This window comes from Gasterosteus aculeatus, chromosome 15 (genome assembly GCF_964276395.1).
Source record: "Gasterosteus aculeatus chromosome 15, fGasAcu3.hap1.1, whole genome shotgun sequence".
Classification (NCBI taxonomy): domain Eukaryota; kingdom Metazoa; phylum Chordata; class Actinopteri; order Perciformes; family Gasterosteidae; genus Gasterosteus; species Gasterosteus aculeatus.
The window spans coordinates 2,346,178-2,358,969 of record NC_135703.1 but is presented as its reverse complement, the minus strand read 5'-3'; the positions used below and the strand labels follow the sequence as shown (position 1 = coordinate 2,358,969).

General features: G+C 45.8%; 1 protein-coding gene across 4 annotated transcripts; it reads left to right on the top strand.

Annotated features, from left to right (window-relative positions):
• Positions 1 to 151: 151 nt before the first annotated feature.
• sfxn5a (sideroflexin 5a) lies at positions 152 to 12,164 on the top strand. Of its 4 annotated transcripts, none has more exons than XR_013452754.1 (14): positions 152 to 341; positions 1,297 to 1,365; positions 2,392 to 2,469; positions 2,617 to 2,643; positions 2,867 to 2,921; positions 3,507 to 3,532; positions 3,712 to 3,765; positions 3,974 to 4,030; positions 4,123 to 4,188; positions 5,423 to 5,513; positions 8,036 to 8,151; positions 8,225 to 9,831; positions 10,442 to 10,559; positions 11,272 to 12,164. XR_013452754.1 is itself a non-coding variant. In XM_040199776.2 (14 exons), the coding sequence occupies exons 1-14, from the start codon at positions 294 to 296 to the stop codon at positions 11,347 to 11,349; spliced, it is 969 nt and encodes a 322-aa protein (XP_040055710.2). In that variant the 5' UTR covers positions 152 to 293; the 3' UTR covers positions 11,350 to 12,164. The 4 variants fall into 4 exon arrangements, 3 of the variants coding, with proteins under 3 accessions (XP_040055710.2, XP_040055708.2, XP_077945457.1); XM_040199776.2 differs by having other exon boundaries at positions 8,225 to 8,310; XM_040199774.2 differs by having other exon boundaries at positions 8,225 to 8,310; positions 10,396 to 10,559.
• Positions 12,165 to 12,792: the final 628 nt, after the last annotated feature.

Below are 12,792 nucleotides of genomic sequence, written 5' to 3'. Positions count from 1 at the left end.
AGAAGCCACACTGTCACAGTTCATGCTGCAGCTGATTTTGTGTTAATTCTCCATTAAGACGTCTGGTGCCCCGATAACTTCTCTTTTTAATACGCTGTAAACAAAGCAAGTTGTCCTGGGAAGCGTAGTCCTCCACACCAAAGTTAAACGCACGTCGTGTCGACCGATGCGGCACGGAAGAACTACATTGCCCATGATGCAACGCGGCCGGTAAAGCGGCAGGAAGCGGCTCCGCGGCTCGTGAAGTGAACACCGGTGTCGTCGCAGAGAACCAGCAGACTGGTGCAAACAGCATGTCTGAATATGCGAGATTCAAACACGGCAAGCCTCGTTTCGACCAGGTACTTTTACTTTTAATTTACCACTGAAGGTTGTAACGTTACGTCCTTTGTGCACCTCAAGCAGCAGAAACTAACGTTTACGTTAAACTCATAAACGTCATCATTCATCTTAGACATATTTCACTCTAAAACCCTACGTTAGTTTTCCTCTTTAGAGCCGCGGGAAAAGCGGGGTTAAAGTTCAAAGTTCATTTGCATTGTTTAACGTGAGAGCCGTTTCCATGTATTTTGAGTATTTATGTAGGACGGCTGCAGGTCACGTGGGAGGTTTGCGCTCTCTCCCACTCACCAGTGTTTGCTCTAACTGGTCAAGTTGGAATTGCACTGGTGAATAATTGAATTAAATAGATTTTTAAAAACTACTCTCCCCATGCCAAGTTTTTTTTACCATCCATATGTTCAGCATGTCACAAGGCACAGCAGCGAGGCACAAACCAGATTTTCATCCAAATTAGCAGTTCGTGTAATTAAACTGGAGTCGGGGAGGGATGCGGGGGCCTCTCGGTGCTGCGCTGCTGCATCCCGAAACTATTCCTTATGCTCCGTTATGAATAAATGATCGAAAGGTATTTCTGGCTCAGTCATTATATAAGTTAATTGCAAATGGTGTGAGTGGATTTGGGTCCCGAAAAGATAGGAAGCAGTTTTTCTGCGGTATTAATGAGGGGCCTCCACCTGGTGTGTTAAAACAGCTGGCACGCTGTAATGTCACTTTCTTCTGGGCGACAGCTGGAATCTCTCTGCCTCTCTTTGCCAAAGAAAAATCCAGAATCAGATTTGGATGATTTGAGCATGTTTTTTTGTAGGACGTTTTAATCCTGACTCAGGTGATGAAATTAAAAAAAGACTCTACAAATATATTCTGTCCATGTCTCGCTTTTAACAATAAAAATAAATGAATGTGATATGTAAAATATTCTTTGCGTGATGTATTATTTTCTTATTTTCCTCTCAGAACACCTTCTTTGGTCGGCTCAGGCACTTCCTGGATGTGATTGACCCCAGCACCCTCTTTGTGACAGAGGTACACAAACTTGGTTATTTGCATTTCGACGCATGAAGCACCACCTAAATAAAGCTACGTTGGTGATGTTGAGAAAGCAAAAATAAACTCCAAAAATTCAATATGAAGCAATATAGAACAATATAGAAAGTCGGCAACACCGACAACCTCAAAATGTTTATTATGAGTGTAAACATACTTCAGTTGGTTGAGTTCTCGTCTGTAAAGTCAAATATAAAGACACCATTTGTACAAAGCAACTTGAACACAGAGTTGTGGAAACAGAACTACTGAATACTGCTGCGCGAGAAGCAAACTTGCAGTAACAGAATAGAGGACGAGCTGAGCGGCTGCGATGGAGGAAAAGGCTGTTGCTTACGGATGATTTCTGGAGCCGCGTTCTCCAGGTTTTTCTCCGGGCCTTTGTTGTGTTTTGGTCGCTGTGCTCATGGAGTCATCAGTGCTCTGGTGCTCCGGGTAATGAAGCTGTTAGCGCGCTCTTTGCTGACAGTAATAGCGGCGGTGGCGACCGGGACGTGATGAGGTGTGGACATGTGGGGCAGCTGTGAGGGGTGGAGAGTGTGTACGCTCACACACACACACATGTTACACCCTGCTGGGCCAGGCGTAGCCCTGACTCGCCCCTAATGACGAGATGGGACACGGGATGACCGCACACACAACTGCACGTGTGCACACCCCAAAGTGCACACCTAACACTATCACACACAAATGCAGGGAAGGGAACATGCACACACACACACACACACGTGTACAGATGGCGAGCTCATTAGAACAAATTGGGCCACATGATCTTGTATTTTGCTGAGCATTAGACAGTGATCACAGCACAGTAAGCTGCTCATTACCCTTTAGGGAAGTCATTTGTCGACCAAAAAGCAGCATGAAGGTTTTAGTGAAACGCGCTTATCGTGCATTGAGCTGTGTGGCTATAATAGTGGAATATAAAAAACAGCTCTTAGCCTCCAGGACGGACGCCCCGTTCTACTGACGTTCTACTGACTTCCATCTGTTCGTCAAAACCAGAAACGGCTGCAGGAGTCTTTGGAGCTGCTCGACTGCTTCAAACAGGGAACTCTTCCACCGGGAGCGACAGATGCTCAGGTGAGGACGAGTTGACATCAATGTTTTTCACGACGTGTTGATTGAGCGACAGAGGGGTCAAAGAACCAGGTGTCTGTGCAGTATTTAGAAGTTATTTATAGACCTAGTCCCTACAAATTTAAATTGTTGTTTTATTGTTCTTTACAGCTTTGGCAAGCTCAGAAAATAAAGCAGGTAAGAGCTTCGTCTCCCCTTCCTTCCCTTTTTTTCACCATCACTAGCCTACACGGCTATCATCCCCGGTTGCCATGGCGACACATCACATACACATAATGGTTAGGTTCATAACCGAATTTAGATAGTGATCCTCTGTTGCTCCAACTGCACAGCAGAACTGAAACAACCCAAATCCCGAGCTCCTGATCGTCTGACACTAACAATGGCCTCGCTGTTACAGGCCATCATCCACCCCGACACGGGGGAGAAGATCCCCATGCCCTTCCGCATGTCAGGTACAGTCGCTTGGCGTGGAGGCCTCGCGGGATGAGGGATCTGGGGGCTTGTTATGTGGTCCAACATGGAGTCGCGGTTCACCCTGGGAACTGTCACGGCTCAACGGGGCTCTTCGGGTTGTCTGGGGCCTGAAAAAGGTCACACTCAGCTGGGCGCTGATTAAAACCTCTCCCCCACGGAGACCGAGAAGTTCTCCCGCTTCTCCCAAGAAGCCAACACAAGTATTTCTTAAAGCACCTTTTTAGCAAGGAAACTTTGAAGTGTCGTGAAGAATGTGTGAGAGAGGGAGGGAGAGAGACTTCTCATGCTCGGACCTGCCTGTACATATATATATATTTATATATATATATATATATATTTTTTAATATATATTATATATATATTTTATATATATTATATATATATATATTATTTATATATATATATATATATATATTATATAATATATATATATATATTATTATATATATATTATATAAATATATTATATATATATATATATATATATATTATTTATTCAAATTAAATGAAAACCAATTTTGAATATAAGATGATATATAAATGCTGACTCTTTTTTTAAACAGGTTTTATCCCATTTGGCACACCAGTGGTAAGACTTTTTTTATTTTTTGCACGCATTTCAATAAAACTATATATTGTAATTATTCTAAAATAAAAAATGACTTCATGGACGTTTATCCACACATGTGTATATATGTTAAGCGTTCATAAATACATAATATTAAAGACTGGGTAGAGACATTGTAAAAGAGTTTCATCTTTGTGCAGGTTGTTGGCCTCCTCCTGCCACATCAAACGTTGGCGTCAACTATCTTCTGGCAGGTACAGACTTCTCGACTCACTTTAGAAGGCAGATGGAAGCAGTAATTCTGTAGTTCTTGCAGCTGTATGATTTTTTTTTAATTTTCTTACTTTTACATTTGTGTAGTTAAATGTGAAGAATCCTCTTTCATTTGGGAGCAACGTTTCTGAATGATGAATGAAGCCGCTGTAATGACTCCTCTTCTTTCGGCCTCTGCTCCCCTTGCAGTGCTTAAACCAGAGCCACAACGCTTGTGTGAACTACTGCAACCGTAACGCCTCCAAGGTACCGAGTCAGTACGTTTTCGCAGACGTCCTGTACGTAAACCGCTGCAGCAAATGTGTTCATATCGTTGCTTTACTCACTTTTCACTTCAGCCGGCTCCAGTTTCCAAGTTCCTTGAAGGATACCTCGGCGCGGTGACCAGCGCTGTCTCCATCGCTGTGAGTCCCCATCATGCTGCTGCTCTCGTGAACGCTCCATGTAAACTCCAAAGATCAGTCGAGGTCGTCGCTCTGCAATATCCGCGTGTTGATCCCTGCTTTCTCTTGGGGAAGAATGTTGATTTTTGAGACGACATTCACGGATGATTGCGGGTCTGCGAAACCTGCTGTTAGGGAGTTCTTACATATTAAAGTGCAGCCATGTTATTTAAAAATGAAATATTGCTATAACGTTAATGTTTAAATAATCCACTGCTTCTTAAATGATGTTGTGTACCGGGTTATGGTGACAGATACTCGTATCTTCAGTGTAACTAAATAGCCAGAAAGGAGACAAAACGCACATTAAACTAAGATAAAGAGAAATTTACTGAAATAATTATATATCATTATCCTAATTTTATGTTTTCATACATAAAGGCACTATGTGGCTATTGTGAATTCTCTTCGCCCATCGATAATTGTCTCTTTAGTTGTGATCTGTGCCTTTCAGTTTTCAACGGTCACCACGGTTACCAAAGAAACATCTCATTAGTCTGGTTTCAGTGCAGTTTAATGTTTGAACTGTTTCCCACGCTGACAGAAATAGATTTTCAGGTCAAACGGCAAATATCAGCATTTTATATGACAGGGGAGAAATATTCAAATTCAAGCCGGAACCTTTTAATATCAGCCACGACGACACCCTGATCAGTCCAACGTCTCTATTCTCTTTATTTGTACCGTAGTCCGTCACCAAAGAGTGAGATGTCAGAGTGCAGAGCGCAGCACGCGATCACACGGCGGCCCGGCGCGGCCCTCAGTGTGGACACGGGGCTCAAACCGAGCCAATTACTGGTCCCGCTGGGCGCTGATCCGGCTGCTGCCCTCAGGCCTGACAACGTCAACAAGCACAGAGGAAAAAAAGCCCGGGGTGTCTGGAGGGCGGAATGACGGACGCGAGAGGAGAGGAGAAGGGGGAGTGTGGGAGTGGGGGGGGGGGCGTAGCTCTCCAATTAAACGTGCGCTCTGGTGACGACCCCCCGCCGGGCCGGGGAGAGCCGAGGGCGGGTTATCTGAGCCCAAAGCTTCCTGACCGGTCTAATACGGGACCGTCTGCAGTTGTTCTTCTTCTATTCGTCTCCCCCTCAAGCCGTTCGTGACAGACCATTTGTCCAGACAGTAAATCCATCAGTGTAACATGTGCTTTGTGACATACAGCCGGTGGCCCGTGCATCTTGTGGTTTTATTTCAGGTGGGGTTGAACGTGTTGGTCCGGAGAGCCCGTCGCTTAGGCCCAACTACCAGGCTTTTGGTGCAGAGGTTCATCCCCTTCCCAGCAGTGGGTGAGTTCAAAGGGCTCCCCGAATGGGACGGGGGGGGGGGGGGGGGGGGGGGGGTCACACACATGTTCCCTCCCAAACTACAGCGATGCGTGTTTGTCATGTTGCTGCTCTTCCTCTTCTCGTTTTACAAATTATTATTATTGTCTCTTTTGGAAGGTTATTCTTTTGTTTGTTTTAGTTCAGTTCAGTTTTATTTTATTTTATTTAATATTTCTATCTTATTATATTGTATATAAGGTGTATCTTTTTATTCTATTTTCTTCCCTGTACATGCTGCTGTGATACCAAAATGTCCCTCTTGAGGGATAAATAAAGTATCTATCTATCTATCTACCTATCTGACTGTTCTCTCTGCTTAAAATAAAACCTGCATCGTTAATTCCTTACACAGTTCTCACATTTATCTGGAAGTCAGTTTATTAATTTGAAGAAATTAATGTCTGAATAGACATTGTTTGTTTGGGATCACAATATCATTTTTGTTATTACAGATCGGTTAAGACGCTAATGTTAGCGTTTTAACGGCATGCTTAACATCCGTGAGGTATCTTCTTCTTTCCTGGTTTGGAAAGTCAGGACAGAAAAAAATGCTCTTAATAAATGTTCAGCCACGGAACGACCTTGTTTAGCTGCTTTAGACCCGTCGTCCTGTGACCGCCGCGCACGGCGCTCTGGGAGCCGCTCGCTCCTTCCTCCTCCCAGGCCGCTCTGCTCTCCGCGGGGCTCCAGGCGTGTTGTGAGCTCCTTTGTCAGACGTGTGCGGAGCCACAGAGCTGATTTTCGCGCCACTCTCCAGCAAACACGCACCCAGGGGCATAGGCCCGTCTCCCAGAATGCCGCTGGCTCATAATTAAATTGTTTGCCCCCCTCCCGCTTACCATGGCGGCTCTTTTAATTAAATCAACAGGTTTCTACGGCGCAGCCTTTGCCTGGTAATTGGCTGCTTGTTAGAACTCTGCTGCCGCAAACAAATTGGATAATTACCCCTAAAGTGGCGTCTATGTCAAGGCCTCATTTACCTGATTTATGTTTTGTTCATTGTTGTTGCTGTTGTTGTTTTGGTGGGGGCATATATAAGGTAATTAAAGGGGCTAATTGAAGCGAGCCAAAGTAAGGTGCTGTTTGATTTTTTCCCCCCCGCTTCATTTTCTTCGCTTACTTACGTCCAGATTCACTTGTAATAACCGAATCAAGCAGCGGCCTGTCATTCATTTTGATGATGAGGACCTTAACTGCGGGAAAGACTCGCCGCCAGAAATGTATGGGGATGATTTTTTGTATATCGATCACGATTTAATTATTATTAATATTGCCGTAATTATCTGAGATGTTCCTTAATGCATCCCGAGTAAACCGCGAGGTATTAGGCAACAATTAGAATGTAGATAAATGTAATTATTTTAAATAAAAACGAATTAACGCCAGATATTTTAGCATTGAATGATTCAGACTTTTGATTAGACTAATTGATGCAAGTTAATTATTAGTATTATTATAATTACTTGGATGCCTTTTATTAATTGAGCTTCATACTTGCTAAAATCCCGCTATCTGTCCCTCCCTTAATTGGTCTGGATAGAAAAAAATAAAATTTTCCCTTGTAGGTAAAAAGAGCGATTTGCTCAGTCAATTGAATTCCCCTCACAAAGCGACCTGCGAGCCCCGCAGGCGTCTGTGAAGATAACTCCCAACGCCGGTGTCTTAAATTAAAAAAGCCCCCGGCGCCACAACTAAACTCTCTAAAATGAGTTTTTCTTATTCCTATTAGAGTCAAGGAGGAAGGTCCACCGATATTAACATACATTTGGGTTCACTTTGGCTGTCGTGAATAAATCCCGGGGTGACGCCGCGGTTTGTTGACCCATCAGTCACCTTGACTTGAGACACACACACACACACACACACACGATCTGTATGAAGAATATGTCCCCATACACCGCTGTGCTTTGAGCTAATGCTAACATCATTATGCCAACATGCTCAAAATGAGAACAATTATGCTGATGTTTAACACGTGCAATTTGCCACCTCAGTTACAATGTAAATGTGTGTATCGGTGTTACACGATGGATGCAAACACTGCGTTTTGTTATTCTCTCATTTCCTTTTCTCAGCAAAAAGCCTCAGACGCACCTGTTTGCTTCAAAGTTTCCCCGAATTTCAAGGTCGGGGAAATATGAAATGTTTTCCATTTTCCCCCTGAAGTGTCAGCGTGCTAGCGTCGCTAAACCGTAGCACTAAAATAGATGCTACGTGGAAAATGCTAAAAGCGCATCCTCTCCAACCTCCCGTTCAATTCCTCTTCGCCCCGTCCGATGGTTTGACTTTTAATCCAGATGTGAGCCCTCATTTCCTGCCGTGCCTACCGCGGTACCCTTGAGCAAGGAACTGAACCTCTCCCTGCGTCGACGGCACTGCGCAATCTGCCGAACCCTAAACCTCAGCCAGGAGGAAAAACAAGCCCGATTTCGTCACGTGTGAGCCAATAAAGCTTTTCTAAAAACATTCCCGCCTCTCTGCAGCGGCCGCCAACGTCTGCAACGTGGTGCTCATGAGGCACTCGGAGCTGTCGGAGGGCATCAGCGTGCTCGACGACAGCGGGAACGTCGCGGGAACGTCGAAAGTAGCCGCCAGGCATGTACGTGGCTTTTTCAGAGTGGTCTCCAGCTGCGTCTTTGTAGTCTGCTTCAATGTCTCTCTGGTTGCGACAGGCGCTCCTGGAGACGGCCCTGACCCGAGCGGTCCTACCCGTGCCGATCCTGATCCTCCCGCCCATCATCATGTCTGTGCTGGAAAGGTAGTTGATACTGGGAGGTTTGTTGGGAGCGAAGCGGAGGGGATCTACCAAATCATTTTACATTCAAATCTAACGTTTGAGTCATGTTTGAAAACGGCCTCAGCGACGTTCACAATTCAATAATGGTGTCAGCTGCGTTTCAGAGACTCACGGTGCCGTTTGGTCTATTTATGAGATGTATTCACAATGACACAAATAGAGCGTAATAATCACTTCCAAGGTTTCATTCTCTTTAATATAAGGACATTTTGTCACAAACAAAAGGGACAAGACTCGTGTTTTAAAATGTTCATCAAACCCGTCATTAGAAGTGGTGTTGTGGTACAGTCCAAGTTACATTATTGACCCCTGATGAAATGAAGAATGCAATTGTTCAGATTCCTTCCACAGAACTTTGTATTTGCATTCAATGAACCTTTTCCACCACCTGGATTCAGCGTTGCGTGATGTGACTGTAAGGACGTCTGAATGATGCAACGGCTTTACATCCATCTGTGTGAGTCCCTGACATCACTTGTTTCGCGAGGGAGGGAGGGGCGGGCGGGTGAGGGGGCGGGGCTCAGCCAGGTGTGCTCGGGGTCCCGGCAGCAGGGTGTGAGAGCGTGAGCCGGCCCGGCGGTTGCAGGCGCGTTGTGTCCTCGCCGTTCCCCTGTGTCGGCTTCACTGGCTCTCAATGGAGCGGGAACAAGGGGACACAGACCCCCCCCCTCCATGATGGATGGCACTGGTGAGAGCCGATTCGGGGCGGTGACAGCGGGGGGCTCTGTCCCTTCTTGAGCTCCATTCAGGCCTGGCCATTGCGCTGAGAATCGCCATGGCAACCTCAGTGCCCAGGTAACAGGAGTCCGGGCGCCGCTCCTCCCCGTAAGCGCCACGGGAAGTAGAGCGGGTCGTGTTGTTTTATGTCGGGAAAGAAATGGAAGGCGCGTTGGAGGAATTTTACCGCCATACACCACATTTCGCTCGCCTCCGCGTTTGCTCACGTTTGCCGTTTTCGTCCACTTTGCTTCAGGGACGTGTGAAGTAAAGCAGGACCCGTCGGTGAAGGCCTCGCCCGGCGGGCTTACTGCCGGCAGGTATTTCACAAGCTGCCTTTAAGGTTGCGTGAACACACGAGGGGAAATGTGTTCGACTGTTTAACCATTGAAAAAGAACCGCGAAATTTCATGGGGCCTCTTCCGCTGCTGACTAAGAAGCGCGCCGCGGCGTTCGTCTGATTCCGCTGCGCGTTCCTGCCCACCGCTCCCACCTCCTTTACGAGGGGTTTCGTTTAGTGTCACACTGCTGTACACTTCATTTGGTCCTCCTCACAAAACCTCTGTATACTGAAAATAAAACCCATACGAGTGAATGTATTCATGAATGTGGTGTTTTGATGCGCTAACGTAACGGTGTGTCTGTCTGTAACGGCAGGAATATTCCATTAATTGCTGCTCTCATTCGCGGCGTCGGAGGTTTTGTGTAAACAGCTCAACCCGGAAAAGACCTCCACCACAAGATGGACGGCCGCCATCTTTTCCTGTGCGGTTTGATCAAAACTGTGGCATTTATTTAGGATAATATTTTCCCAAACCGTCACTCACAACTTTCTCCCATTGACTTTTCTCTTTGTAAAACACTTCTAAGATGTGTAGCTGCACAAATGTGTGTGTGTGTAGTCTTAATTAAACCATAGAAGCCATATGTGTTAATGAGCTCCCTCATTAGGCAGCAGCTCTCCTCGTTAGGGGAGGAGGCGGTGCTGGTGGAGGAGAGACGGAGCTCCTGCTGAGTCCACCGTCCCGCTCACTGAAGAGGGGGGGGGGGGTTATCCTACATATTCTTGGAGATTGGAGTCTTTAAAACGTGGTTTAAAAACGTCAATCAAAACGCAGCTTTTCTAATGGATGTCACGTGCCTGTGCAGTCGATCCCGCGTAGAATTCTAAATGAATGAGAACGCAAGCAGAGATCGAGCCGCAAACATGAGTTATTTTGAATGGTTGTTGTAGTGAAACTCTTCATGAACAGAAAAGAGCTTTGTAAGTTTGTAGGTTTGTGTTTGTCCCTGAAGCTAAATGCTCCTGAGCCGTCTTCACCCCCGTAGATTCGTTTCAGGTGATGGCGGTTCTTTCTCCCCCGTGCGCCTCCAGGCTTCCTCTCCTGCAGCGAAGGCCGAGACTCGTCCTGCCCGTCCACAGCCTGGTGTGCCTCGCCGCCTTCGCCCTGGCCCTGCCGCTCGCCATCAGCCTCTTCCCACAGATGTCCCAGGTACGCCCCCCCACCCCCCGTACTCGTGATATTACTGTGCAGTTGGTTTTCCATGTTTTTTGTTTGCTATCTCTGTCGCTGTCTTTGTCTTTCCTCTGCCAAATGACTCGCTGACACAAGGCAACCAGCTCTGGCTTTAGAAACGTGCAGGATTTAATTACCGCGGGAGAAAGCGCAGACGGCCATATGGCAAAAAACCTCAGACATATGTGTCCTGTGAAAAGCCGCCTCCCGCTCCGCAGTGGGGCCTGTTTTTCTCTCGCGTGTTTTTTTTTTTTTTGCACTTTCCCAAAGATAGCGGGTGAAGAAAATAAATAACTCCCTAAAAAGCAACATGAATGCGGCGCTCCCCTTGGACCCCCTGCCTACTCAATTTGTCCCACTTCCCCGTTTCACACCTCCCGAGATGTCTGATTAGGATTCTGCCTCCAACTCCGACAGCCATCTGTCTCCGGTTCAAATATTAGGAGACGCCAACATCAAATTAGACCTTCATCTGCCAAATTGGCTCCTTTTGCACATTAGTCGTAAATACAGAACATTTAAAAGCCTTTAAGAATTATTTAGCTGCAAATGAAACTGTTTCAAATCTCCCAGCAGCGGCTGGCGTAGATGTTGGCGGAGGCCTCGGCGGCGCGGCGCACGCCGTATGTTAACGTCTGATATCTGACCGCCTGTGACACGTGTTTCCATTTGCACCGTCGACCCACAGATCGGTGTGAATCGGCTGGAGCCGGAGATCGCCGCGGCGACAGATTGCAAGGTGGTGACGTACAATAAAGGCCTGTGAGGGATCTCTGCGGCGCGGCGCCGGGAGACGCCACCGCGGTGAACCTAGCATACGTTTACAGAGAGAGGAACACATGCCGGGACGTGAACTGAGCAGCAACACGGGATGACGTATCAAACATGGAGAATAATACCAATAACGGAGCGCTGAGGCCCGTATGGAGATGCTAATTAATACAGCCAACTTCCCCACAAAGCGCAATTCAATCAGAGTCACGTGAACATGTGCTAATGAAGTCTGAACAGTGGATGAAGTTATAGGTTCAAAATGCCTGTTTCATTTTGCTGAGGTTCTGTGGGAATTCAAGAAATTGATGTTGTAAATTAGAAAATACTCAAAACAGTCGGAACAGATGAATTATTGTCATGTTCTTAAGAACAGAATGGTGCATAAAATGTGAATGGGGTAAAACGTATGATGGTATTGACTTTAACTCCCCCGTTGGTTACTTAGATTAAGACAATGTGGTCTGAATTGTTTCTGTAAAAACGGAAAGAAGCCTTTGAAAAGACTTTTGTCATGTTTGTTATTTAATCAACTAGATAAATGTGGTGAGCCGCTGTAGCATCAACTTATTTATGACGTACACATTAAGCTAAATGGAAATATAGTCTGCCTGATTTTGTTTTAGTGCTTTCAAAGCAGAATAATTCCAATTTAAATTCAGAACCGTGAACGTGATATAACATATCGATACGTCTTTTAAAATCCTCTAATAACGTGTTATGTTTTGTATCGAAAACCTTACAATTAAGGTGCTAATCCCAATACATGCTGCAGTAAACAACTACAGTTTAATTAAATGATCAATCTACTGTTTGCTTCCACCTCTGTGTACTGAACACTTTCTATACACACGCAGATATTTTACACCCTTTAAAATCTTTTCTAGAAACGTGTCTCAAGCACTATTGTGCGTTCATTTGCAGTAGATTGACGTAACCTTCCTGTTTCCGCGGAGTATTATCTTTGTTCATGGAAGTCAGCCGGGTGACAAGAAGCCGCACGCAGGATCACGAGGCCTCTTTAGCGTACGTCTCAGGGACGACACGTGCATAACTTTAGTTGATGGGATCTCCAGTACACTTCAGTCTAATGTCATGTGTCAGAACCCCCATGCAAATAACGCTTTTTAGTCAGTAATTGAAGATGATTCACAATGTCTTTCCTTGTCAGTAGTGAGGCTGTAATTTGTAATTCGGTTGCACGATGCAATGCGTCAACTGTGACAACGCTGCATGATTTATCGCTCCACGTGCAGGTTTATAACCAACAATAAAACGTGTCATTTGTAGTGTTGGCCTAGAAAGAAAAAAAAAAAAAACCTGGAGGCTTCTGTCGTCTCGCAGCAAAACAGGTGATTCAAAGAGTGACGGCGGAAGCTCGCGTCGTCCTACAGTTCGGCTCGCTGACACCTTCGAGGCGGCAGCACCGCCCCCCCCC

Excerpts from the sequence above, each read along its gene's own strand:
- sfxn5a (XM_040199774.2), top strand. The coding sequence starts at position 294 with ATGTCTGAATATGCGAGATTCAAACACGGCAAGCCTCGTTTCGACCAG. Across the intron at positions 342-1,296 it reads GCAAGCCTCGTTTCGACCAG|AACACCTTCTTTGGTCGGCT; the intron begins GTACTTTTACTT and ends TTTTCCTCTCAG. Across the intron at positions 2,470-2,616 it reads CGGGAGCGACAGATGCTCAG|CTTTGGCAAGCTCAGAAAAT; the intron begins GTGAGGACGAGT and ends TGTTCTTTACAG.